This window comes from Salvia hispanica, chromosome 6 (assembly GCF_023119035.1).
Source record: "Salvia hispanica cultivar TCC Black 2014 chromosome 6, UniMelb_Shisp_WGS_1.0, whole genome shotgun sequence".
NCBI classification, from domain to species: domain Eukaryota; kingdom Viridiplantae; phylum Streptophyta; class Magnoliopsida; order Lamiales; family Lamiaceae; genus Salvia; species Salvia hispanica.
The window spans coordinates 42232294-42259824 of NC_062970.1; the positions used below are offsets into that span (position 1 = coordinate 42232294).

The 27531-nt window shown below is 37.9% G+C and overlaps 6 protein-coding genes across 9 annotated transcripts; all 6 read left to right on the forward strand.

The window, feature by feature from the left end:
- The first annotated feature begins 245 nt into the window (after window positions 1-245).
- On the forward strand, window positions 246-6345 carry LOC125194399 (auxin-induced protein PCNT115-like). 2 transcript variants are annotated; one of them, XM_048092589.1, is made up of 5 exons: window positions 246-518; window positions 1041-1241; window positions 1531-1703; window positions 1792-1894; window positions 6208-6345. In XM_048092589.1, exons 1-5 carry the CDS (start codon window positions 303-305, stop codon window positions 6232-6234), a joined length of 720 nt encoding a protein of 239 aa, XP_047948546.1. In that variant the 5' UTR covers window positions 246-302; the 3' UTR covers window positions 6235-6345. The 2 variants fall into 2 exon arrangements, with proteins under 2 accessions (XP_047948546.1, XP_047948545.1); XM_048092588.1 differs by lacking the exon at window positions 6208-6345 and adding an exon at window positions 1983-2566 and having other exon boundaries at window positions 247-518.
- On the forward strand, window positions 4359-6733 carry LOC125194397 (auxin-induced protein PCNT115-like). Its single transcript, XM_048092585.1, has 5 exons — window positions 4359-4706; window positions 5176-5376; window positions 5767-5939; window positions 6017-6119; window positions 6206-6733. The coding sequence occupies exons 1-5, from the start codon at window positions 4491-4493 to the stop codon at window positions 6662-6664; spliced, it is 1152 nt and encodes a 383-aa protein (XP_047948542.1). The 5' UTR covers window positions 4359-4490; the 3' UTR covers window positions 6665-6733.
- A 3457-nt stretch (window positions 6734-10190) lies between these two features.
- Window positions 10191-22972, forward strand: LOC125194398 (auxin-induced protein PCNT115-like). Of its 2 annotated transcripts, none has more exons than XM_048092586.1 (5): window positions 10191-10600; window positions 11078-11278; window positions 11584-11756; window positions 11833-11935; window positions 12024-12520. In XM_048092586.1, the coding sequence occupies exons 1-5, from the start codon at window positions 10385-10387 to the stop codon at window positions 12363-12365; spliced, it is 1035 nt and encodes a 344-aa protein (XP_047948543.1). In that variant the 5' UTR covers window positions 10191-10384; the 3' UTR covers window positions 12366-12520. The 2 variants fall into 2 exon arrangements, with proteins under 2 accessions (XP_047948543.1, XP_047948544.1); XM_048092587.1 differs by lacking the exons at window positions 10191-10600; window positions 11078-11278; window positions 11584-11756; window positions 11833-11935; window positions 12024-12520 and adding exons at window positions 20704-21089; window positions 21323-21523; window positions 22041-22213; window positions 22293-22395; window positions 22482-22972.
- On the forward strand, window positions 13877-15997 carry LOC125194401 (auxin-induced protein PCNT115-like). Its single transcript, XM_048092592.1, has 5 exons — window positions 13877-14207; window positions 14530-14730; window positions 14932-15104; window positions 15178-15280; window positions 15352-15997. Exons 1-5 carry the CDS (start codon window positions 13992-13994, stop codon window positions 15682-15684), a joined length of 1026 nt encoding a protein of 341 aa, XP_047948549.1. The 5' UTR covers window positions 13877-13991; the 3' UTR covers window positions 15685-15997.
- Window positions 18299-20165, forward strand: LOC125194402 (auxin-induced protein PCNT115-like). Its single transcript, XM_048092593.1, has 5 exons — window positions 18299-18539; window positions 18824-19024; window positions 19105-19277; window positions 19367-19469; window positions 19542-20165. The coding sequence occupies exons 1-5, from the start codon at window positions 18333-18335 to the stop codon at window positions 19878-19880; spliced, it is 1023 nt and encodes a 340-aa protein (XP_047948550.1). The 5' UTR covers window positions 18299-18332; the 3' UTR covers window positions 19881-20165.
- A 110-nt stretch (window positions 22973-23082) lies between the features above and the next one.
- On the forward strand, window positions 23083-24814 carry LOC125194400 (auxin-induced protein PCNT115-like). 2 transcript variants are annotated; one of them, XM_048092590.1, is made up of 5 exons: window positions 23083-23457; window positions 23583-23783; window positions 23858-24030; window positions 24104-24206; window positions 24288-24814. In XM_048092590.1, exons 1-5 carry the CDS (start codon window positions 23242-23244, stop codon window positions 24624-24626), a joined length of 1032 nt encoding a protein of 343 aa, XP_047948547.1. In that variant the 5' UTR covers window positions 23083-23241; the 3' UTR covers window positions 24627-24814. The 2 variants fall into 2 exon arrangements, with proteins under 2 accessions (XP_047948547.1, XP_047948548.1); XM_048092591.1 differs by having other exon boundaries at window positions 24104-24201; window positions 24364-24814.
- Window positions 24815-27531: the final 2717 nt, after the last annotated feature.

Consider the following 27531-nt stretch of genomic DNA (forward strand, 5'->3'; position numbering starts at 1 on the left):
TAATCCATAATAATTTTAAAATTACATTAATTAAATACTGACAATTTCATGATTCAAAATTTGAAAATTGAATTTAGAAACAAATTGTGGAACGCAAGCCGAAATATGTCTTTACATGGGTTGAAAGTTCGAAGTAGGTTGATTAATCGTCGAAGAAAAAGGATAAGGCGGAAGTTTACGTCAAATGATTGCGGCAGCGATGACGTACTTCCCCTTCCCAATCCCCTATTTAAACCTCACAATTACTCAATTCGGTTCAATTCACACTTGGATTCATCACTCGGATTCTCAATTCCGCCAAAATGGGAGTAAACGTGCCCAAAATCAAGCTCGGATCGCAGGGCTTGGAGGTCTCCAAGCAAGGCCTCGGATGCATGGGTATGTCCGCCTTTTACGGGCTTCCCAAGCCCGACGCCGACATGATCAAGCTCATCCACCACGCCATCGAATCCGGCGTTACCTTTCTTGATACCTCCGACCTCTACGGTCCCCACACCAACGAGATCCTCATCGGAAAAGTCAGCGTTTTCTGCTACTCTACTTAATTCCTTCTGTCGATTTCTTCTGCTGTTACTCTCTGGCGCCGATCTCTGTTTAATCTGTTTCAGCTTTTAGTGGTTTTGTTTTATAATGATCTTAGTTGCTACAAAACAGATTGATTTAGTTTCTCAGTTGTTTATCTCTGATAATCACAATTCATATCGGTATTTTCGGGTTTTAGGAGAATTAATTAGTCAACTCTTGTTCTTATATGTTTAGTTGTTTAATACTCCATGATTCTACTTTCTTATCGAGGAGGGTGAAATGTTTATGCTCTTAATTTACTTTGTTTCCAAGAGATTTTTGCCTAACTTAATTTCCATATCTGAGTTTCAAATTTTGATTGGATGGAAACTATTGAGACTCATTATCTATACATATAAAGAGTCCATAGGTGGATTTGTTTACAGATCATGTGTGGTGTGGGTGTTTTTTTTGTCTGAGTTTGGTGTTGAATGAGTTGCGATGTTCCTGGATTTAATGATTCGGAGTTTTTGCAGGCTTTGAAAGGGGGGATGAGGGAGAAAGTGCAACTTGCTACTAAGTTCGGGATAATATACCGGGATGGGAAGGGTGAGGTACGTGGTGACCCAGCATATGTGAGGTCATCATGTGAGGCGAGCTTGAAGCGTCTTGATGTGGACTGCATTGATCTCTATTATGTTCATCGGATTGACACCCGTGTGCCCATAGAAGTCACTGTGAGTACTCTCTTTTTAGGAGCATATACTTGAAAAGAGTGGATATTGTGTTTCAAACTTGCAGTGCCTCTGGTGGTTTCTTTTCCTGTTAATATTTGGAGAAGAAAACTTGGCTCAATGCCGGTAAAACTTAAAATTTGATGCACTGACAGAAAAATTGCTTATGTCTGAGACGTGAATTATGACAATTGTATTTGGAACAGAAATTTTCGTGCAGTATAAAGTCATGGCTTTGATCCAATTTTTCTTGCCTTGTTCCTAACACTGAATGTGGTACATGATTTCGTAGATGGGGGAACTCAAGAAATTGGTCGAAGAAGGAAAGATAAAATACATTGGCCTCTCCGAGGCATCTGCTTCAACAATTAGAAGGGCTCATGCTGTCCATCCAATAACTGCCCTTCAAATCGAATGGTCATTGTTCTCAAGAGACGTGGAAGAAGACTTGATACCTACATGCAGGTAATAGAGACTATATATTTTGTTGAATTCTGATGTTTTGAAGAAAAAAAAATTGAAATCAACCTTTGACTTGTTTTGTAAATTTCAGAGAACTTGGTATTGGAATTGTCCCATATAGTCCACTTGGACGCGGCTTCCTTTCAGTAGGTCCAAAGCTGCTAGAGGAACCATCAGAGGGTGACCTTCGCAAGGTTAGTGATTGTTAGTGATATAATATGTATCTTGTGTCTCCCAAAAAAACAAGGGCACTGTCTAAAAAGTTTCTGTTGCATTTGCTAGTCCTATTTTCCGAGGTTCCAGGGTGAAAATCTTGAAAGCAACAAGCTCTTATACGAAAAGATTCGTGAAATGGCTACAAGTAAAGGTTGCAGCCCATCCCAATTGGCGTTGGCTTGGGTTCATCACCAAGGAGATGATGTAGTTCCTATACCTGGCACCACCAAGATTGACAATTTCAACGACAATGTAGGAGCACTCTCTGTGAAACTAACTCCTGAAGAGATGAGCCTTCTATCTTCTTTGGCTGAGAATGTCAAAGGAGACAGATACATAACCATGGCGAGCACATGGACTAACGCAGACACGCCTCCGTTGGAATCGTGGAAAGCCGAGGGTTGATATGCATGACCGCACCTTCTCCCTGCATGCCTCCAATAATTCTTGTAGTATAGTTAACTACTTGAAAATATATCTTCTTCCCTTTCTGTTTGTTTGTGAGTTTTTTCGTTGGAGTTGGGAAATAAGGGAGGTAATAATATTTGCTTCCAAGATAGTTAGATACTCCAATGATTTCTTGCTTTGTATTAGTGTGAACTTTGTCTCGAAAAGATAGTAAATTAGTAATTAGCAATAATTATTTGGTATTGTATCTGTAAAATAAAATAAAAAATATTTAAATTGCTATTTTTATATTAAAAGGTACAAATGTGGTTGTGTGGTTCCACACATTGCAATGGAGCCATTGCTGGGTCAGACCGCAACCCACCCCTGACCTACATGACATACGGTTCTACGCCCAACCTAGCACATTGACCTCTCTCTCGCAACACATAAGACATGACTACGTGTGTCAAATCAAGTATCCTTCGATACCCAATCCCAAAATTTGCGCGAGTCTATACCCAACATCCGACCCCAAACTTATATTGGATACCCGATTACTTGATGAATGTATTCGTACCCCAGTCAATAATGTATCCGAAATGCCCGAGCCAAGTTTGAACAGAAATTTATGTTATTAGTTGTGTCATTTACTAACTTTATTGAGCAGAAAATAATGTTAAGACTTAATAAAAGGCTGATAATTGGATGTGAGCTTCACACTAAGAAACGTGTATGTAGACTTGTAGAGGGTTTAATCTCACAGCCTTATTAAATCCCACTTTTCCAATAAAATAATACTCTCTTCGTCCAAAAAAAATAGATAAGTTTTGCTACTTTGGTCCGTCCATATTCAGTAACACGGAGATTTTTAAAAACACACCAGTTCTTTAGTAATTAAATTATTTTTTTCATTTTGTAAAATTCTAATATACTTAAGTAAATTTTATTTTGATAAAAAGTAATATTCTTTTATTTTATTCTCACTTACTTTAATTTTTTAAATCTCAATGCCGAAAAAAAGCGACTCAATTAACAAAGAAAGAAGAGAGTAGATTAAAAAGCCAGTGAATATGACGTGGAATGAGTCAGTGAAATGTGAGGTCTATAACAAAAAATAATAACCATGAAATTTGACAAACTTTATGTGAACGATGAAATAGCAATATTTGACAAACTTTCAGCAATAAAAGTAGTAATTAAATTGTGAAATTAGGTAATTGAGTATTATCCAATACTAGATTTTTCCGAAATATATATACACGAATCTGATCCGATCGATATATGACACTCCCTCCGACTTATAAAGATATGGGCAATTGATTTGGCACATAAACTAATAAAAAATTGGTAGAGTAAGAGAGATGAGAAAAATGATAGTGTCAGTGAACAGTAAAACCTTGTTATTATTAGTTTTTTAAAAATGTATATATTATAAATAACTTGATATATAATGATAATAAATTAGGATAACTTTTTATACATAGAAACACACATACTCCCTCCGTCCCAAGATAAGTGACTTGTATTCCTTTTTGGGTGTCCCACTATAAGTGACCTATTTCCATTTTTAGCAAAAAGTCATCTCTCTTACTTTATTCTCCACCTACTTTATTCTCTCTTCTCTCCTCTACTTTTCCCTCTCTCATACTTTACTCTCTCCACTTTAACTTATTTAAATACCATTCCTTAAATCCCGTGCCCAAAAGAAGTAGGTCACTTATCTTGGGACGGAGGGAGTATTTTTTATCAAGAGGAGGGAATATTCGAATACCGGATGATATTTGGATTGGATCGACACACCATTTAAAATATGTTGTTGTGTGTCGCACGCTCTTGGAACGGAATGGTGCACTATTGTTGTGAGCGTTGGAGCAGGAATGATGCACAAGTAGGAGATCTGCTCCGAGCTGCGAGGGTCGGACTCAGATAATTACTTTGATCTAATCATAAGTCAACACACGTTGAAAATAAAGAATAATCATTGAAGAAGGAGTGGAGGAGGAAGATTTAAGCTGCGTGGCGACAAAATCGTTTCGGCAGCGATGATGCACAACGTCGCTAATTCTCAATCCAATTCAGGCCACAAAATCGTTTACGGCAGCGATGACGCATTTGTCCCCTATTTTAACGTCGCTATTTCTCACTTCAGTTTGACTCATCACTCGAATCCTCAATTCCGCCAAAATGGCAGTCAACATGCCGAAAATCAAGCTCGGATCGCAGGGCTTTGAGGTCTCCAAGCAAGGCCTCGGATGCTTGGGTATGTCGGCCTTTTACGGCCCGCCCAAGCCCGACGCCGATATGATCAAGCTTATCCACCACGCCATCCACTCCGGCGTCACCTTTCTCGACACCTCCGACCTTTACGGTCCCCACGCCAACGAGATCCTCATCGGAAAAGTCAGCGTTTCTCGATCTCTGTTTAATTCGATTCAGATTTTAGGAGTTTTCTTCTGTGCTGCTTTTATTTGCCAGAAAAGAGATGGATAAATCAGATTTAGTTGCTCTGTGATGTTAATCTGTTTCTACATTCATATCAGAGAGGTTGAAATGTTTATGTTCTGTCCGTTTGATAATTTGTGCTATACTGTTAGTACTGATTTGTTAGACAAACTCATAATCATGCTGTTAATTTCCATATGTATGTTTCAAATTTTGATTGGATGGAAACTGTTAAGATTGACTATTTGTACATATGAAGTGTTGATTGGTTGAGGTCTACCATTCTCCTTTGTATGTTATGTTTACAGATTATTCCAGTTGAAGCTGAAACATTACATGGATCGTGTGTGTGTGTGTGTGGAGTTTAGTGTTGAATACTTGAATGAGTTGCGATGTTACTGGATTTGATGTTTGGAAGTTGTTGCAGGCTTCAAAAGGGAGGATGAGGGATAAAGTGCAACTTGCTACTAAGTTTGGGATGATATTCCAGGATGGGAAGGTTGAGGTACGTGGTGACCCAGCATATGTGAGGTCATCATGTGAGTCGAGCTTGAAGCGTCTTGATGTGGACTGCATTGATCTCTATTATGCTCATCGGATTGACACCCGTGTGCCCATAGAAGTCACTGTGAGTACTCCCTTTTTTAGCAGCATATACTTGAAAATAGTGGATATTTCTACCTCTTTCACTGTGTATTTAAACTTATGCAGTGCCTGTGGTGGTGTCTTTTCCTGTTAATTTTTGGAGAAGAAAACTTGGTTCAATGCTGGTGAAACCTATAATTTGATGTATTGATATACACATCACTTATGCTGAGACGCTAATTATGACGATTGTATTTGTAACAGAAATATTTGTGCAGTATAAAGCCATGCATCACAAATTAAAAAGACTAATAATCCTCCATGTTTCTTCATATGCACATCCATCACAAATAAAAAAGACTCAAATAAACTACCTTTGATTCAGTATTTCTTGCCTTGTTCCTAATGCTGAATGTGGTTCATGATTTCGTAGATGGGGGAACTCAAGAAATTGGTCGAAGAAGGAAAGATAAAATACATTGGCCTCTCAGAGGCATCTGCTTCAACAATTAGAAGGGCTCATGCTGTTCATCCAATAACTGCCCTTCAAATCGAATGGTCATTGTTCTCAAGAGATGTGGAAGAAGAATTGATTCCTACATGCAGGTAAGAGGGATACATTTCGCTGAATTTATGATGTTTTGAAGGAAATAAAAACAATAGGTTTGTTTTGTGATTTTCAGAGAACTTGGTATTGGAATTGTCTCATATAGTCCACTTGGACTCGGCTTCCTTTCAGTAGGTCCCAAGTGTCTAGAGGAGGCATCAGAGGGTGACTTTCGCAAGGTTAGTGATTGTTCGTGTATGATATGTATCTTCTATATCCCCAATAAAACAAGGATAATGTCTAAAATTTCTGTTGCATTTGCTAGAGTGCCTATTTTCCGAGGTTCCAGGGTGAAAATCTTGAAAGCAACAAGCTCTTATACGAAAAGATTCGTGAAATGGCTACAAGTAAAGGTTGCAGCCCATCCCAATTGGCTTTGGCTTGGGTTCATCACCAAGGAGATGATGTGGTTCCTATACCGGGCACCACCAAGATCGAAAATTTTAACGACAATATAGGAGCACTATCTGTGAAACTATCTCCAGAAGAGATGACCCTTCTATCTTCTTTGGCTGAGAATGTCAAAGGAGAAAGGCTCATAACCACGGTGCACACATGGAAACACGCAGACACGCCCCCGTTGGAATCGTGGAAACCCGAGGTTGATATGAATGACTGCACCTGCTCCTTCCATGCCTCCAATAGTTCTTGTAGTAAACTACTTGAAAATCTATCCTTCTTCCCTTTTTGTTTGCTTGTGAGAGGTAATGCCTTGCTTGAATAATGCTTCCAAGATAGTTTGATATGTGTATTTTTGTGACTTTTTTCTATAAGATGGTTCTGTGTTACCTGACATCTTGTTGTATCTTAAACTGTTACCTAAAATCTCTTTTTGAGACCAAATACGTAGTTTCTATAGAAAATATAATATTTAGGATGCATTCTGAATTTATTGAATTCACAATTTTATAGTACTCATTTTTTTTTTTGGGTTATTTATTTTTACTTACTTTCGTTTTTCCATTAGTTTTGCATTTTCTCTTGTACTTTTTGCTAAATTTTAGAAAATATTGTATGCATTTAATTAGGCTATTAATTTAATCAGAATATCAATCTTTCAAAAAAAAATATTTTCTTCTAGATTTGTCGAATTCAATTTTTAATGAATTTTGTATTTTAATAAATTAAAAAATTATTTTTACTAAACACTTAATGAATAAATGAAGTAGTAAGATGAATGGAAAATAAACATATGAAACTTACGTATATTTAAGGGAAGGTTGTGAATGTTAAGTGATGAATGATGTAAAAAGCTCCACAGGATCATAAGTGTCAAACTAAACAAATACTAGGTCACGACTAAGAGATTGTATATTGTTTATAATTAAATTTCAGTTAATATTATTATAAGCCCAATATTATTCGTGTTTGATTGTATATTGTTAAAAATCAATTTCAGTTAATATTTTTAATACTATAATAGATTTAATTATATTTATTATTAAGGACACTTTTTAATGCAACTAAGGACACTAATTTGAGTGTCTAATTATACCAACAACACTTCATAAAATGTTCTTATTGTTGGTGTCCGGTGTCCCAACTAAAAATAGGGTACACAAATAGAAACATCCTAAAATGAACAAAAGATTAAGATAATTTGTCTTCAATTTAAAAACGTTTTCTTTTCCGTCTTGTATTATGATTATTTTTAGAAATCTCCAAACGCCAGTAAGTACTACTCCCTCCGTTTCTTCATAGTTGAGTCATTTTTCCATTTCGGAAAGTTTCTTCGTAGTTGAGTCATTTTCATATATGGTAACTTTTTTTCTCCTTCTTACTTACTCTCTCTTACTTTATTCTCTCTACTTTATTCTCTCTCTTATTTTTTTATCTATTTATTTAAAACACCTAACATTCTTTTCTAAGAGCATCCACAGTGGGAGGACCGCGGCCCTTGGCCCAGAGTCGGCCCAGGCGCGGCCCCCCACTACCGAGGTGAGAGAAGGAGTCAGCCAAGGGGGTGGACGAGAGAGAGGCGAGCTCTCGGCTAGGCCGAGGCCCTTGGGCGCGAGGCGCGGCTCGCCACTGCACGGGCCGAGAGCCGCGGCCCTCCCCCATTTCCGATTTTTTTTTTTTTAAATTATTTTATAAATATTCCTTCCTCCGATTTTTTTATCATTCTCAATTCTAAAGTATGCATTTTTAATTCAAAATATAATAAAAAAAATTTGGTTTCAATTTGGTCTCAATTCTCAATTCTCAATTCTAAAGTATGCATTTTTAATTCTCAATTCTAAAGTATGCATTTTTTATCATTCTCAATTCTAAAGTATGCATTTTTAATTCAAATATAATAAATATTCTTTCGAAAATTTGGTTTCAATTCACTCATTTTTAAAGTATGCATTTTTAAAAAATTATTATAGGCATATAATTTTTATTTAGTAATATTCAAATATAATAAAAAATGTATGAAAATAATTTTAATTTTTGAAATATAACAAAAAATGGTGGCCCTTTGGGCCACCATTGTAGTGGCCAAGTTTTCATGGGCAGGACCAAATTTGTTGAGCATGCTCAAGAGAACCACCACTGTGGATGACCTAAAACTCTATGCCAAAAAATTTCGCCTCAACTATAAAGAAATAGAGAGAGTACATTCTTATACATATATATCATTGGCTTATTGATGTTTCACATTACAAATGCCCAAATTTATGCATTATAATTGTCAATTTTGTTTATTAATGTTTATAATTATTTGTATAAAATATATTTAATTAAATATATATAAATGTTGCTACAATATTTTGGCTCAATCAGTAGTTCGATCAATCGCACCAGTTGAAGTGTGAATCAGTACCTACCCTGGTTCGTACACCGATCCGTTTTTTAAAACATTGAATAGGACTCCAAACTCCATTTCATAAACTTTACCACACTTTGACTCGACGTGGTTTATTAAAAATACTCCAGTTCTTGATTAATTAAATTATTTTTCATTAAAATAATTGCGTAATTTTTTATTTTGGCAAAAAGTAATGCACTCTCTTACTTTATTTTTATGATCTCACATACTTTTATTCTTCATCCACTTAAGATACTAAACAGTTTTTTATGATCTCCATACCGAAAAGGAGTGACTTAATTAACAAACAAAGAAAGAAGAGAGTTTAATAAAAAATAGATTAAAAACTTAGTGAAATGTAGATTCTAATTTTATAAGGGCTCGTCTGGTAACCCTCATTAGCCATGAAACACCTCTTCCAACAGGGCTAATCTTCCGTTTGGTAGCACCAAAACTACTCAAAGGACCCGGTAAAAGCAAGCGGGTTTCAGGCTTCTGTATACTAGTATTCATGTATGTGAGAAACTGAATCAGGGTTGAAAGCAGGTATTAGAAACGGTTTGGCTGAAATATAATTTCTTACCCATTTTTACCCTCAGCTCCCTCCACAAAGAAGCAACCGTTGCTCTCGTCTCTCCCTCTTTTTTTGGCGGTACTATTTCTCCAATTGACGGTATCGTCATCACCGTCTCCCCAATTTCAGACCGTCACACATTTTGGTGTTGAAATCCAAATCAGAATCTACGATTGCGCCGTTCAATTCGTTCGACTTGTTGAGCTTTAACATCGATCTGTTCGATTTGCTTAATTGGAGTTGAGCGAGAGATTGGGGGGGGGGGAGGGGAGGCGGAGGAAGGTGAAGGAAGAAGAGGCGGCGGCGGCAGAGGGTGAAGGAATAAACAGCGCAGAGACGAAGACGGAGAAGGAAGGGTGATGTTGGGGATGAAGAGTGCTAGGCATGTAAAGGAGCAGAAGAGGGGTAGTTTAGTATGTAAAAATTGTTTTCAGCCCTACTCCCATTCAACCAAACTCTCCAAATTGGGCTATACTAATTTCTTGGACTCAACCAAACAACTAACAATTCTACCCATCAACTCATGAAAAGCCCATAACCATACATTCATGTTAATTATTTACCCACCTACCAGACGAGCCCTAATAGTAATAAAATGTGATACAGAATGCGCGTTAGTGAAATGTAGGGCCTGCAGCCAAAAATAATAAACACGAAATGTGACAGATGGAAATGGCGATATGTGGTGGACTTACTTTCCGCGACAGAGGTAATAATTATATTGTGAAATTAGTCACTTGAGTATTATCCGTTACTAGATTTTTTCGAAATATAAATACCCAAACCTGATTCGATATCTAATACTCGATGATTGGTTGAACACACCATTTGAGATATGGTCAAGGTCTCAGGGAAGCTTAGTAGTAAAATAGTCCATGATGTGTCACTGTGTGTCGTGCAGCTGAGAAAGCTATGTTGGAAAAAGAGTAATCATTGAAGGAGGAGTGGAGGAGGAAGATTTGAGGTGTGTGGCGACAAAATCGTTTACGGCAGCGATGACGAACTACACTTGTCCCCTATTTTAAGTCCGCCACTTCAGTTCACTTGGATTCATCACTCGAATTCTCAATTCCGCCAAAATGGGAGTAAACGTGCCCAAAATCAAGCTCGGATCGCAAGGCTTTGAGGTCTCCAAGCAAGGCCTCGGATGCATGAGTATGTCGGCCTTTTACGGCCCGCCCAAGCCCGACGCCGATATGATCAAGCTTATCCACCACGCCATCCACTCCGGCGTTACCTTTCTCGACACCTCCGACCTCTACGGTCCCCACACCAACGAGATCCTCATCGGAAAAGTCAGCGTTTCTCGATCTCTGTTTAATTCGATTTAGATTTTAGGGGTTTTGTTCTGTGCTGCTCTTATATGCCAGAAAAGAGATGGATAAATCCGATTTAGTTGCTCTGTGATGTTAATCTGTTTCTAATTTCATATCAGAGAGGTTGAAATGTTTATGTTCTGCTCGTTTGATAATGTGTGCTATACTGTTCGTACTGATTTGTTAGTCAAACTCATAATCATGCTCTTAATTTCCATATGTATGTTTCAATTTTTGACTGGATGGAAACTTTTAAGATTGACTATTTATACATATAAAGTGTTGATTGGTTGAGGTCTACCATTCTCCTTTGTATGTTATGTTTACAGATTATTCCAGTTGAAGCTGAAACATTACATGGCATGTGTGTGTGTGTGTGTGTGTGTGTGGAGTTTAGTGTTGAATACTTAAATAAGTCGCGATGTTACTGGATTTGATGTTACGGAGTTGTTGCAGGCTTTGAAAGGGGGGATGAGGGATAAAGTGCAACTTGCTACTAAGTTTGGGATAATTTACCGAGATGGGAAGGGTGAGATATGTGGTGACCCAGCATATGTGAGGTCATCATGTGAGTCGAGCTTGAAGCGTCTTGATGTGGACTGCATTGATCTCTATTATGCTCATCGGATTGACACAAGCGTGCCCATAGAAGTCACTGTGAGTACTTTTTGTTTTAGCAGCATATGCTTGAAAAGAATGGATATTTCTGCCTCTTTTACTGTATTTCAAACTTGCAGTGCCTCTGGTGGTTTCTTTTCCTGTTAATATTTGGAGAAGAAAACTTGGTTCAATACTGGTAAAACATATAATTTGATGCACTGAAAGACAAAGTGCTTATGTCTGAGACGTGAATTATGACGATTGTGTTTGGAACAAAAATTTTCATGCAGTATAAAGCCATGGCTTTGATTCAATTTTTCTTGCCTTGTTCCTAATGCTGAATGTGGTTCATGATTTCGTAGATGGGGGAACTCAAGAAATTGGTCGAAGAAGGAAAGATAAAATACATAGGCCTCTCAGAGGCATCTGCTTCAACAATTAGAAGGGCTCATGCTGTTCATCCAATAACTGCCCTTCAAATTGAATGGTCATTGTTTTCAAGAGATGTGGAAGAAGAATTGATTCCTACATGCAGGTAAGAGGTATACATTTTGCTGAATTATGATGTTTTGATTGGAAAAAAGACAATAGGTTTGTCCTGTGATTTTCAGAGAACTTGGTATTGGAATTGTCCCATATAGTCCACTTGGACGCGGCTTCCTTTCAGTAGGTCCCAAGTTTCTAGAGGAGGCATCAGAGGGTGATGTTCGCAAGGTTAGTGATTGTTCGTGATATGATATGTATCTCGTTATCTAACCCAAAAAAAAAGGATAATGTCTAAAATATCTGTTGCATTTGCTAGACCGCCTATTTTCCGAGGTTCCAGGGTGAAAATCTTGAAAGCAACAAGCTCTTATACGAAAAGATTCGTGAAATGGCTACAAGTAAAGGTTGCAGCCCATCCCAATTGGCGTTGGCTTGGGTTCATCACCAAGGAGATGATGTGGTTCCTATACCGGGCACCACCAAGATCGAAAATTTCAACGACAATATAGGAGCACTATCTGTGGAACTATCACCAGAAGAGATGACCCTTCTATCTTCTTTGGCTGAGAATGTCAAAGGAGAAAGGCTCATAACCATGGAGCACACATGGAAAGACGCAGACACGCCCCCGTTGGAATCGTGGAAACCCGAGGGTTGATATGCATAACTGCTCCTCTCCTTCCATTCCTCCAATAGTTCTTGTAGTATAGTTAACTACTTGAAAATCTATCCTTCTTCCCTTTTTGTTTGTTTATGAAAGGAAATGGCTTGTTTGAATAATTCTTCCAATATAGTTTGGTAAATTTGTGTGAACTTTTTCTATAGATGGTACTGTGTTACCTAGTATCTTAAACTGTTACCTGAAATCTCTGAGACCAAATACAGAGTTGACTTCTAGAAAATATATCGAGTGTCATATTTAGGATACATATTGAATTTATTGAATTCACAATACTCATTTTTGTTTTTATTTATTTATTTTACTTAGTTTCGTTTTTCCGTTAGTTTTGCATTTTCTCTTGTACTTTTTCCTAAGTTTTAGAAAATTTTTATAATTTTATGCATTTAATTTGGCTATTAATTTAATCAGAATATCAATCTTCAAAAAAAAATTATTTTCTTCTGGATTTGAATTCAATTTTTAATGAATTTTGTATTTTAATAAATTAAATTTTTTTTTACTAAACACTTAATGAATTAATGAAGTAAGAAATGAATGGAAAATAAAAATATGAAACTTACGAATATACTACCTCTGTCCCACAATAAGAGTCCATTTTTGTTATTCTAGTCCGTCCAACAATAAGAATTCACTTTCACTTTTACTATAAATAGTAAGTAGGTCACACATTTCACTAACGCATATTACTATAAAACAAATCTATAAAGTGAGACCCCTTAACTCACTTTCCGAGTTTTCGTTATACTCCCTCCGTCCCAGTTTAAGAGTCATGTTTTGTCATTTCGGTCCGTCCCAGTTTAAGAGTCTCATTTAGAATTTACCATATTTGGACATAAAATTTATTCGTATTGTTGATAGAATTTACACTCAAATACCATTATTTTCATAAAAATAAAACAAAACAAAATCCTAGACATACTAGAAGTCAAAAGGGTCTCACTTTCCGCTACCTCACTTCAATCATTGCGTTCGAACAACCACTACCTTACTTCAATCATTACACACTCCAATAATTTCCTAAAACCTGTGTCATAACTAGGACGAAGGTAATATAAGGTGAATTTTAAGTGATGGGTTATTTAAAAAGCCCCGAAGATCATAAATAGTGAAGAGAATGAACCGTTTCAATGACATACTACTGAGAATGTCATCATATTAGTACAAAATACAAATAAGATGAACAATCACGATTCACGGCTAATAATAAAATACTACTAGTATTACTAATATTTGATTTTAAAATTATCCATTATTCAAAATGTATCCATTCCCTCGCAAGAAGAAGCAGGCGAAGAAATGGCGCGTCAAATGCTTCATCAAGCTCGTGAATTTCAATGCCCACGCATTTGAGATACCCTACGTGGATTCTCTTAACATCGTGAATAAATGTTGTGACGTGGCGAGAATCTGAGATCGGCGGCTGGATTAATTCTCTACAGACTACATAGGTTGAAATGTTGAATGATCGCCCAAGAATAAAACGATAAGGGCGAAGATGATGTAAGAGGGTTGCGGCAGCGATGACGCAATTCCACTTCACAATCCCCTATTTTAAGCTCGCCATTCCTCAATTCACTTCGATTTATCACCATTTCCGCCAAAATGGGAGTAAACGTCCCCAAAATCAAGCTCGGATCGCAGGGCCTTGAGGTCTCGAAGCTAGGGCTCGGATGCATGGGTATGTCGGCTTTCTATGGGCTGCCCAAGCCCGACGCCGATATGATCAAACTTATCCACCACGCCATCCACTCCGGCGTCACCTTTCTCGACACCTCCGACCTCTTCGGTCCCCACATCAATGAGATCCTCATCGGAAAAGTGAGACTCTTCTTCCTTCCCTCCAATTTTTTTTGTGATGTATGGATTTTGTGGCGCTGATCTCTGTCCAGTTTAATTCATAATTTGTGCTTATCTAATTTGTTAGAGTCAAACTCTTAATTGTGCTGTTAATTTACTCTGTTTCCAGTAGAATTTTGCCTAATTTCCATACATGAGTTTCAAATTTTGATTGGATGGAAACTATTGAGACTCACTATTTATACATATGAAGAATTGATAGGTCATAGGTGGACTTGTTTACAGATCATAGTGATGAATGAGTGGCGATGTTCCCAGAGTTAATGTTTCGAAATTGTTGCAGGCTTTGAAAGGGGGGATGAGGGAAAAAGTGCAACTTGCTACTAAGTTTGGGATAATACACCGGGGTGGGAAGGGTGAGGTACGCGGTGACCCAGCATATGTGAGATCAGCATGTGAATCGAGCTTGAAACGTCTTGATGTTGAGTGCATTGATCTCTATTATGTTAACCAGATTGACACCCGTGTGCCCATTGAAGTCACTGTGAGTACTCTCTTGAAGATACAGTACATTCTTTTTTAGCAGCATATAGTACTTGAAATGAGTGGCATTTTTCTGCCTTTTTTACTGTCTATTTAAAGGTATGCAGTGCCTCTGGTGGTTTCTTTTCATGTGGAGAAACCTTGGTTCAATGCTGGTTTCTTGCCTTGTTCCTAATGCTGAATGTGGTTCATGATTCTGTAGATGGGGGAACTCAAGAAACTGGTTGAAGAAGGAAAAATAAAATACATTGGCCTCCCAGAGGCATCTGCTTCAACAATTAGAAGGGCTCATGCGGTTCATCCCATAACTGCCGTTCAATTTGAATGGTCATTGTGGTCAAGAGACGTGGAAAAAGATTTAATTCCTACATGCAGGTAATAGGCATAACTTTTGTTGAATTATGATGATTTGAAGGGGAAAAAAATAGGTTTGTCTTGTTATTTGCAGAGAACTTGGTATTGGAATTGTCCCGTATAGTCCACTTGGTCGCGGCTTCTTTTCAGTAGGTCCCAAGTTGCTAGAGGATCCATTGGAGGGTGACGTTCGCAAGGTCAGTTAGCATTGTTAGTGATATGATATGTATCTTGTATCTCTCATAAAATTATATTGCATTTGTTATAGATCTATTTTCGGAGGTTTCAAGGTGAAAATCTTGAAAGCAACAAGCTCATATACGAAAAGATTTGTGAAATGGCAACAAGTAAAGGTTGCAGCTCATCCCAATTGGCATTGGCTTGGGTTTATCACCAAGGAGATGATGTGGTTCCGATACCGGGCACCACCAATATAGACCATTTTAACGACAACATAGGAGCACTTTCTGTGAAACTAACTCCAGAAGAGATGACCTTGCTATCTTCTTTGGCTGAGAATGTCAAAGGGGAAAGGACCATGGTGATGACATGGAAAGATGCAGACACTCCCTCGTTGGAATCATGGAAAGCCGAGGGTTGATATACATTACTGCACCTGCTCCTTCCACGCCTCCAATTGTTCTTGTAGTAGAATAGTTAACTATAGTACTACTTGATAATCTATCTTCTTCCCTTTCTGTTTGTTTGTGAGTTTTTTAATTGAGTTGGGGAATAAGGAAGGTAATGGATTGTTTGAATAATATTTGCTGCCAATATAGTGTGAAATTTGCTGCCAAAAGTTTGATACTCCAGTTGTATTAGGTTGAAATATTTGGTTCTGTATTACTACCTTGCTTTGTATACTGGACAAATGAAGTAGCCACATAATGTGTTATTCTTGTGGGCAGATTATATCATGTGATTCCAAAAAAAAGATTTTTTTTGTGTCTTGATGTATTTTTTGCCTCGTATTAGCTAATTCAAGGCTAGATTCATGCCCAAACCGAAGAGGCAAACCAATAAAAAATAAAGATGTGGAATCGAGTGGAAAGACGTGGAATAAAGATCAAAGAAGACCAAGATTTGCAACTATGGCCCATGAAATTCAAAAGTACAACAAAAACCATAAAACTTAGCAAGTATAATATTTTTTAATTTAAAACTGCAACCTCGATCCACGGGTTCCTACACTCATATTCGGAAGTTCGGGTGGATACCCTAGACTGAACTAGGGGTGGTTCGGTACGGTATACCGTACCGAGAGTGCCATACCGTATACCGTACCAAAAATTACGGTATGACAAAAACCATACCGATACCGTACCGTAAGTTTCGGTATACCGGAGTTCGGTATACCGGAAATTCGGTATGGCAGTTTTCCATACCGTTACCATACCGTGTTATCGGTATACCGTACCGCATTTCGGTATATACCGAACTGCGATATGACATTCCGATATACCGTTGTACCGTGTTTTGCGGTACGACATACCGTTATACCATTATACCGTGAAAAAATCTATTATATCCAAAATATTAAAATAAAATCTTGTTTTCAACTACTTCAAAAAATAGGGTTCCCAATTTTGATTCTTTTATTTTTTGTATAATAAAAATTCTTATTTTTTAAAATTTATTTTAAATATAACATATATAAATATAAGAGTTGTGATCAATGTCGAACCAATTTTAAAGACCGAACTAGAGACCAAATCTTGGCCATTAGATCTAGTTTTTTTGATGAGATATGTTGCTGTGAATTTTTTTTCGACTTCATTACAAGCCCATTTTACTTCATTATATAGGTTTATTACTTCATTCTGCACTTCAAATGCTTCTACACATACTTCATTCCAACAATTTATTACATTATTCCATGTGTTTATTAAACCATATTAGCGTCATGGCGTTGGTGATAGATATTGTAGAGAGAAAGACCGGCACGCGACGGCGAAACCACATTTACGTACTTGAAATGAAGTAAAAACCTACTCGAATGAAGTAAAAACCTACTAGAATTAAGTAAAAACCTACTAGAATGAAGTAATATATTCCGGAACGAAGTTAAATCTTCGTAACATGTTAGTATGACTTATTTACCTTCGGATGAATTAAAGTAGGCTCGTGATGAAGGCGAAAATAATTTATAAATTTCTGTATCTTATCCATAAAAAACTAGATCTAAAAGCCCTAATTTGGTAGGGTTCGGTGGTTCGGTCTTTAAGAGTGGATTTGTGGATAATAGGACTCTATATTTATATATTATATATATCAATCGGTATACCGGTATACCACGGTATACCGAAGCATCAGTATATACCAATCTTCGGTATACCGGTATATACCCAACATACCGAATCTTCGGTATACCGCGGTATGGGAAATCTTATACCGTTACCGTACCGATCTCTATCGGTAAGGTATCATACCGTACCGAAAACTACGTTATACCGAAAAAACGGTATTTTCGGTATTTTTTCGGTACGGTAAGTCCGGTATTCCGGTATTTCGGTATAATTCCCCAGCCCTAGACTGGACTACCTTGGTTCCAGTGGCGGATCCAGGATACAGAAATGGAGGGGGCGGAATATATAGTATTAGCTTGATTTAGTGCGGACATGACTATTTTTTTCGTTGTTTGGGGCGACGCTGGAGGCAAACGGGGGGCGGACATGGTAATTTTACGTCTCGATAAGGGGAAATAGTCGCACGGAGGGGCGACCGCCCCCTCCTGCCCCCCTAGATCCGCCACTGCTTGGTTCCTCCGTCCGCCATTAAATGTCTCATTTTTCCTTTTTCGTCCGTCCGCCAATAAATGTCCCACTTCACTTTACTATATTTGGTAAGTGGACACTACATCCCACTAACTCATTTCACTCACATTTTATTATAAAACAAATATATATAAAAGTAAGTTACACATTCCACTAATTTTTCTACCAATTTTACTACATAAAGTCAAATAATTTCTTAAAATCTGTGCCTGTCAAATATAAGACATTTAATCACGAACGGAGTATATTTCCACTTTCCACTGTGTCGTGCTGCTGAGAAAGGCGGCTGAATTCAAACAGTAGTGCTTCATTAGATAAGTCTACACGTTGATTGAAGAATAATCATCGAAGAAAAGGAGGAGGAAGATTTGACAACATGTCAAAATCGTTTACGGCATCGATGACGCACTTGCTCTTCTCATTCACCTTCTCTCTATATTAAGGTCACCATTCCACTGCGATTTTCTCAATTAAAATGGGACCGAAGATGAAGCTCGGATCGCAGGGCCTTGAGGTCTCCAAACAAGGGCTTGGATGCATGGGTATGTCCGCCTTTTACGGCCTGCCCAAGCCCGAACCTGACATGATCAAACTTATCCACCACGCCATCCACTCCGGCGTCACCTTTCTCGACACCTCCGACTTTTACGGTCCCCACACCAACGAGATCCTCATCGCAAAAGTCTGATTTTCAGGCCTTTTACTTGCCATGCTCTGTCATGTTAATTCTGTTCAATCACTTTAATTTGATTCTACTTTCTTATCAAACATTTCTTTGATCGTTTGTGCTATGAGTTGTTCATATCCATGCTGTTAATTTCCATATTTGTGTTTCAAGTTTTGATTGAATGAAAACTCACTGTTTATACATACATACCTGAAACATTACATGGATCATGTGTGTGTAGAGTTTAGTGTTGAATGAGCTGCGTTGTTACCGGATTTGATGTTTCGGAATTGTTGCAGGCTTTGAAAGGGGGAGTGAGGGAAAAGGTGCAACTTGCTACTAAGTTTGGTTTAGTATACCGGGACGGGAAGAGTGAGGCATGTGGTGACCCAGCATATGTGAGGTCAGCATGTGAGGCGAGCTTGAAGCGTCTTGATGTGGACTGCATTGATCTCTATTATGTTCATCAGATAGACACCCGTGTGCCCATAGAAGTCACTGTGAGTACTCTCTCGAAGATACATTCGTTTTAACTTAAAAAGAGTGGATGTATTTCTTAATGTGGTTCATGATTGCGTAGATGGGGGAACTCAAGAAATTGGTTGAAGAAGGGAAAATTAAATACATTGGACTCTCAGAGGCATCTGCTTCAACAATTAGAAGGGCTCATGCTGTCCATCCAATAACTGCCCTTCAAATCGAATGGTCACTGTGGTCAAGAGACGTGGAAGAAGATTTGATTCCTACATGCAGGTAAAATACATATGTATGTTGTTGAATTCTGATGTTTTGAAGAAAAACAGAAAACTATATCAGCCTTTGGCTTGTCTTTTGATTTTCAGAGAACTTGGAATTGGAATTGTCCCATATAGTCCACTTGGACGCGGCTTCCTTTCAGTTGGTCCCAAGGTGCTGGAGGAGGCATCTGAGGGTGACGCTCGCAAGGTTGGTTCTTATCTAATAGCTCTGTTCGAAAAAAACAAGGATAATGTCTAAAATTTTTGTTGCATTTGCTAGACCTATTTCCCGAGGTTCCAGGGTGAAAATCTTGAAAGCAACAAGCTCATATATGACAAGATTTGTGAAATGGCTACAAGTAAAGGTTGCAGCCCATCCCAATTGGCGTTGGCTTGGGTTCATCACCAAGGAGATGATGTGGTTCCTATACCAGGCACCACCAAGATCGACAATTTCAACGACAATATAGGAGCACTCTCTGTGAAACTAACTCCTGAAGAGATGACCCTTCTCTCTTCTTTGGCTGAGAATGTCAAAGGAGATAGGTACATAGCCATGGTTCGTACATGGAAAGATGCAGACACGCCACCGTTGGAATCGTGGAAAGCCGAGGGTTGATATGCATGACTGCACCTGCTACGTCCACGCCTCCAATAGTTGTTGTAGTATAGTTAACTACATGAAAATCTATCTTCTTCCCTTTCTGTTTGTTTGTGAGTTTTTTGTTTGAGTTGGGGCAGTAAGATAGGTAATTGATCGTTTTTACACTTCGAAGATAGTTTGATAGTACTTTCTTGCTTTATATCGGTGTGAACATTTTCTGTAAGATGGCTCTGTACTCATGTATTACTCCAGAAAATATATCTGAGTGCCATATTTTAAATAAGTTTTGAATTTATCGAATTCATAGTTTTATGTTTATTTATTTTTGTTTCTTTGGAATTGGGTCTTTTGCTAAGTTTTTAAAAATGTTTATTAGTGTATTAATAAATTGAAAAAATAATTTTATTAGAATGCATGATAAATAAACTTAAAGAAAAAAATGAATAAAAAATAAACATGTGGAACTCACGAATATTTAAAAGATTGAATATTACAAACAAAAGCCTAAATAATAATGAGAATGGACTATTTTAGCGATAGTTTTCATGACAAAACAAAACAAGAAAGGGGAATAAGCAAGACTAATAACAAAACTCGTGCATAGAAGTTCTAGCAATATTCTAATATTTTTGATACTTTTAAAAAGAACATCTATTTTACGTATTTAAGCTTCATTTTTACCCTTTTTTTTTAAATCGAAAACAATATTTAATTTTAAAATTTACTCACTATTTAGTTATTTATCAAATAATAGTAATATGTAATAAATAATGAAATAAAAATAAATGGGACCCGTGTCTGAAAAATGAATTTGAACTTAGAATCTGGGCAGCAAGCAACAATGGCGGGTTACCTACAAAAAAGTAAAACAAAAAAGTGGAATGGCGACAGCATTGATGCCGGCAGCGTTAGCGTCATTATCTCCAGTACTTTATTTAAAGATCAACGGATGCACCAATGCTCAATTCAGTTCAATCACTCGAAATTCTCAAACCCTAATTTAACAAAATGGGGGTGAATTTTCCGAGAATCAAGCTAGGCTCGCAGGGCCTTGAGGTGTCCAAACAAGGCCTCGGCTGCATGGGCATGTCGGCTTCCTACGGGCCTCCGAAGCCCGAGCCCGACATGATCAAACTCATCCACCACGCCATCAGCTCCGGCGTCACCTTTCTCGACACCTCCGACGTCTACGGCCCTTACACCAACGAAGTCCTTATCGGAAAGGTACTCTTCTCTTTTAATTGATTTGAAAACTCATTTTGATTGGTTCTTAGTTGTCGTATATCTGATAATCATGATTCAATTTCCAGAAATAAGAGTAGCTCCAACTTGTTGCTGAATTTCTTACTTCTCCTCATATAATTAATTCTCTGTATGGTTTGTTTAGAGATTAGTATATAATTCTGTCTCTCTGTGTGTTCCAATGGGGCTTGGGGTTGAATGAGTCATGATTGCAGGCTTTGAAAGGGGGAATGAGGGAAAAAGTGCAGCTTGCTTCCAAGTTTGGTGCAGTTAATCAGGATGGCAAGAGGGAGATTCGTGGAGACCCTGCGTATGTCAGGTCAGCGTGCGAGTCAAGCTTGAAGCGTCTTGATGTCGACTGCATTGATCTGTATTATGTTCATCGGATTGACACACGCGTGCCCATTGAAATCACAGTAAGCTCTATCTGAACTTTTGTGATTGTATTGAGTGTGGTGATGAATGATGATTGAATCCTAGTGATTTTGTATTGATCTCTTTTATGGTCATCAGTTTGGCACCCGTTTACTTATAGAAGTCACTGTGAGTACTGTTTTGAATGTGCATTCTGTTGTAGCAGTAGCATATAGAGGAATACTGTGTCTGTGTTAAGTTCTTACTTCTTAACCTGTTAATTCGAGAAGAAAACTTGGTTCAATGCTGGTGAAACCTATAATTTGATGTAATGATGTACAGATTGCCTATTGAGAGAAGGCTCGAACGTATGTGGGAAAAGACTTTTTGTTTGTCTGAGAAGTGAATTATTACGATTGTATTTGAAACTGAAATTTCCGTGCTGTGTAAAGCCGTCCTTTACAATTCATTGCAAAACCAGAATAATACTACTCCATGTTTCTTCATATGCATATCTATGCAGATAGGAATGGAAATTACAAACTACATTTGATTAAATTTTGTTTCATGATTTCATAGATAGGGGAACTCAAGAAACTGGTCGAAGAAGGAAAAATAAAATACATTGGCCTCTCAGAGGCATCGCCTTCAACAATTAGAAGGGCTCATGCTGTTCATCCAATAACTGCTGTTCAAATCGAATGGTCATTGTGGTCAAGAGACGTGGAAGAAGAATTGGTTCCTACATGCAGGTAAAGAGGGATAAATTTTGTTGAATTCTGATATTTTAAAGAAAAAGAAGAAACAATAGGTTTGTCTTGTGATTTTCAGAGAACTTGGTATTGGAATTGTTCCATATAGTCCACTTGGGCGCGGCTTCCTTTCAGTAGGTCCCAAGTTGCTAGATGAGGCATCAGAGGGTGACGTTCGCAAGGTTAGCTTTGTTCGTGATATGATATGCATCTCGTATCTCCCTAAAAACAAGGACAATCTCTAATTTTTTTTTTTTGCATTTGCTAGACCTATTTTCCGAGGTTCAATGGTGAAAATCTCGAAAGCAACAAGCTCATATATGAAAAGATCTGCGAAATGGCTACAAGTAAAGGTTGCAGCACATCCCAATTGGCATTGGCTTGGGTGCATCACCAAGGTGATGACGTGGTTCCTATACCGGGCACCACCAAGATCGACAATTTTAACGATAATATAGGAGCGCTCTCTGTGAAACTAACTCCAGAAGAGATGTCCCTTCTATCTTCTTTGGCTGAGAATGTCAAAGGAGAAAGATACATGGCCATGACGTACACATGGAAGAACTCAGACACGCCCCCATTGGAATCGTGGAAAGCCGAGTGTTGATATGCATGACTGCACCTGCTCCTCAACACTCCAATAATTCTTGTAGTATTGTTAACTACTTGAGAATCCAATTTCTTCCCTTTGTGTTTGTTTGTTACTCTATTATTTTTTGAGCTTTGGAATAAAGGGAGGCATTGATTTTTTTGCAATAATATTTGCTGTTCTTTTTTTTATGTTGCTTTCTGGTTCGAATTTTATTGGTACTGTTTTGTGTTGTTCTTATCAAACTCAGCAATTATGTTGTTAATTTTCTCTGTTTCCAATAGCCAAAGGCGGCTTATATACAAAAAAACAACATACAAAAAGGTTTAATGGCGACAACATTGATGCGGCAGCGATGGTGATGTCTTTATTTAAAGATCAACAGATGCACCAATGCTCAATCCAGTTCAAGCCGACCAATCACTCAAAATTCTGAAAAATGGGGATGATTGTGCCGAGAATCAAGCTGGGGTCTCAGGGCCTTGAGGTGTCCAAACAAGGCCTCGGCTGCATGGGCATGTCAGCTTTTCACGGGCCTCCGAAGCCCGAGTCCGACATGATCAAACTCATCCACCACGCCATCAACTCTGGCGTCACCTTTCTCGACACCTCTGACGCCTACGGCCCTCACACCAACGAAGTCCTGATCGGAAAGGTACTCTTCTCTTTGATTGACTTTTCTGTCGTCCGTTAAATGGCCTGAAATCTATGTCATCTCCACCTCCGACCCCATAACTACTCGCGCCACAACTCTTCTCGTTTCTATTAATCATCCTGCAGGCTTTGAAAGGGGGAATGAGGGAAAAAGTGCAACTTGCTTCCAAGTTTGCTGTATTCCATCAGGATGGCAAATGGGAAACTCGTGGCGACCCTGCCTATGTCAGGCTGGCATGCGAGTCCAGCTTGAAACGTCTTGATGTCGACTGCATTGATCTGTATTATGTTCATCGGATTGACACAAGCGTGCCCATTGAAATCACGGTAAGCAGCTCCATCTCAAATTCGATTTCCTCATTTTTCCTGGCCTGAATGTTTCCCATCCCATGATTATGAAGATGGGGGAACTTAAGAAACTGGTTGAAGAAGGAAAAGTAAAATACATTGGCCTCTCAGAGGCCTCTCCTTCAACTATTAGAAGAGCTCATGCTGTTCATCCAATAACTGCTGTTCAAATCGAATGGTCGTTGTGGTCGAGAGATGCTGAAGAAGAGCTGATTCCTACTTGCAGGTAACTAAGTTCCCTTTTTGTTGATTTCTGATGTTGTATCAGCATTTCATTTGGCTTGTGTGATGAATTTCAGAGAGCTCGGTATTGGAATTGTCCCGTATAGCCCACTTGGAAGTGGCTTCCTTTCAGTCGGACCCAAGATGTTCGAGACTGCTTCACAGGGCGACATTCGTAAGGTTGGTGCATATCAATGACTTTGTTCAGTTTGTTTTATTTGTGAAAAATGATGAACAGGATCTGTCTGGTTTATATGCTAGGCCTTTTATCCGAGGTTTCATGACGAAAATCTTGAGAGCAACAAGCTGATATACGAGAAGATATGTGTAATGGCAGCAAGTAAAGGGTGCAGCCCGTCTCAACTGGCGTTAGCATGGGTTCATCACCGAGGAGACGATGTGTCTCCTATACCGGGCACCACCAAGATCGACAACCTCAAGGACAATGTCGGAGCGCTCTCTGTGAAACTGACTCGGGAGGATATGGCTCAGCTCTCTACTTTGGCTGACAACGTGAAGGGAGAAAGGTACGCTTCCATGGCCAGAACATGGAAAAACGCAGACACACCCCCGTTGGAATCGTGGAAAGGCGAGGCCTGATAAGCTCTGTTCTTTCCATGTTTGGACTGCAAAATCTACTTACATCCTTAGATCAGTTACTCTACTCCTTTGTTGCTGAATGTGTGTTTGATAAGTATCCGCTTCCAAACATAGTACTGATCTTATGTTTTCTTGCATAGGCTTGTAATAATACTACTCTCTCCATTTGCAATTAAATGTCTCATTTTGCCTCATCTATCCTGGAGTTATATAACAAAAAATAATCTGAAATGTGTGTTCTGATCATGTCGCACTGCTAATAGTTCTATAAAAAAACGACATGAGTTTTAATGCGAAATTTATAAAGCATGAGAGAGTATAGTAATAGTATTATTGAATTTTTTATACTACATTCTGCGCATAAAAAATACTCCATAGTAGTAATAGTTTTGTTGTTTATATACTATACTACTATATAGATCCCATTTTTAACTACTTATTATTGTACTAATTTTTATCTTTTATGGTTCCTACTTTATTTATTTGGTCATAAAATTCGTATTGTCTACCAATAAATTATTTTTGATGAATATATGAGGTATTTTATACTGAATCATTACTTTAAAATCAGAACGTATGTGGGAAAAGACTTTTTGTTTGTCTGAGAAGTGAATTATTACGATTTGTATTTGAAACTGAAATTTTCGTGCTGTATAAAGCCGTCCTTTTTATAGTTTACTAGTATCATCCACATGCGTTGCACGATCCATTTTATTTTTCTCGAGTTAATATTCATATTGTTGATTAATAAAAAAATATGAAAAACAATATAGTTATACGAACTTTAAAAATAAAAATAAAATAAATATTTAATACACATTTTATTGTTGTTAGTTTAAATATTAATAACAAATTCTGGAGAGATTTTTTACTGTATTACATTAAACACCAAGGTTGTAATAAATAATATATTTATTTTAATTAATTATTAAATGTTGATAAATTACTTAATTAGAGTAGTATATATAAATGGTAATTTATTTAATTATGGAGAATAAAAAACGGCTAAAATTTTAGAAAAAACATTCAAACAACATAATTGACATTATCAATATTTTGGAAGATAGAAAATTCAAAATATATTCATATATGGACATATTAAATTGCTCATTCATCAATCCCATAAATTAAGAATGAATTGATACCCATTTAATCTCATTAATTGTCAATCAGTCAACATTTCGTCTTATTTTTAAAAAAAATAAAATTTCAAATTTCGAAACTAAATAGAATCTCAAATTTTCTACATCTCATCTATTTTTCAACACTCTCTCTCCATTGCCAATCCAACCTCCCGACGATAGGTAAAGCTCGTTGCCACCAGCCCTCACTCACGGCTTCTACCTCTGCACCACCACCATTGCCCTTTCATTCTTCATATTTGTTTCCCCACCGTAGATCGGACGCTAAAACCGTCGATCCTTTCTTCAAGAGATCATTATCGGGGTTTTTTTCTCGATTCCTCGTTTCTGCATATTTGATATTCTTCCTTGATTCTACATGTCCTATCCCTCTGACAAGGCTCGTTTCATGCATTGGTTTTGGGTTAAAATTCTGTGCATTTGGGGCGCTAATGTGCGTTTATGAGTTCAGGTGCGTAGTAAATCTGCTGGGCCTAGGAGTTGCTGTTACCTGACCTGGCAGATGCAAAAGAGATGAAATTGAAGCAAAAATCAGAAATCGTCGTTCGGACCTGGGAGAATCAAAAGTTGGCGACAGGAGCAGAATGGAGCGAGAGCAGATTATTTTAAAGAGTCTTACTCAAGGGCAAGATCGTCAAATCACCAGAGGGATACCCTAGGGATCAGAGCCTAACATATATAAGGAGCTCAACCTTGAAGAACAAGACAGCCACTTCTACACTTTCCTAGCTCTAGCTTTCGTTCCATGCTTTAGTTCCACACTTCAAATTTCTCATTTCGTCTGCTGCGCACTTGGACATGGAGGATTCTGGCCACCGTGGTTCTCATCACTGTTATTTTGCTGCTGTGTAACACCGCCTCGTGAAGGCGAAGAAACAATTTTTACTTACTTTCGTTTAGTACTTGTTGGTTTTTAAGTTTCATAACTCTAGTTCTGACTTTGATCTACTGGATTCAGACCTATTTCTAGTTATTATGGAAGTTTATGTTTGCTTTTGTTGGATCTCGCTGAGTTGACATTTATTTCTTGCTTTTTAGCTTTCGTTCTTGTTTATTGTTGGATGTTTGGAGCTGAAATCTGTTGGTTTGTTGATGGAGGTTGGGGATGTGCATATGGAGATGTTTGGAGTTGTTGAATCATGGTGTATTTGAGTCGGAGTTTCGCGTATTTGGTGTTTGCTGTTTACGTTGTGCATGATTATGGCTGTTTACTTTCTGTTTCTACATCCTTTAGGTCAAGTAGCGTAGATCTGTTAGTTTAGACTTTAATTTCTTGTTTTAAGTTCAGATCTGAAGCTTGCTCTGTTTTCATGGTGTTTAATTCTCTGTTTTATCTGCTATTCTCGTTTGATTCCCGAAGAAGATGAAGTTGTTAATAGTTAGAACCAGATCTGCTTTATCTCAGCACTTTTCAGCATGTACTTTACTTTTCTGTATTGTCTACTAGACCACTGTCAGTACGATTTGCTTTGTCTTTTTACTTTTTTGCATGCTTTTCCAGACCCTGGTAGTTTAAGGAAACTTGTCTCTACTTTTCGCTTTATGCTTGTCTGTCCAAATTAGGAAAGTTTGTCTAGTTAAGTTCACTCCAGTTGTTTTAGAACTTTAAAATATCTCAGTTTTTCTAAGTCATGTATGTTCCGTACGTTCCCAGTTCTTAGACTCAGTAGGTAGAGTAAAGTTTTTCTATCTCTCAAGCCCAGTAGTTTTAAGTTCTCGACCCACAAAATTGCGTGGCAGCAGCCAACCCCCCTTCCCATAAC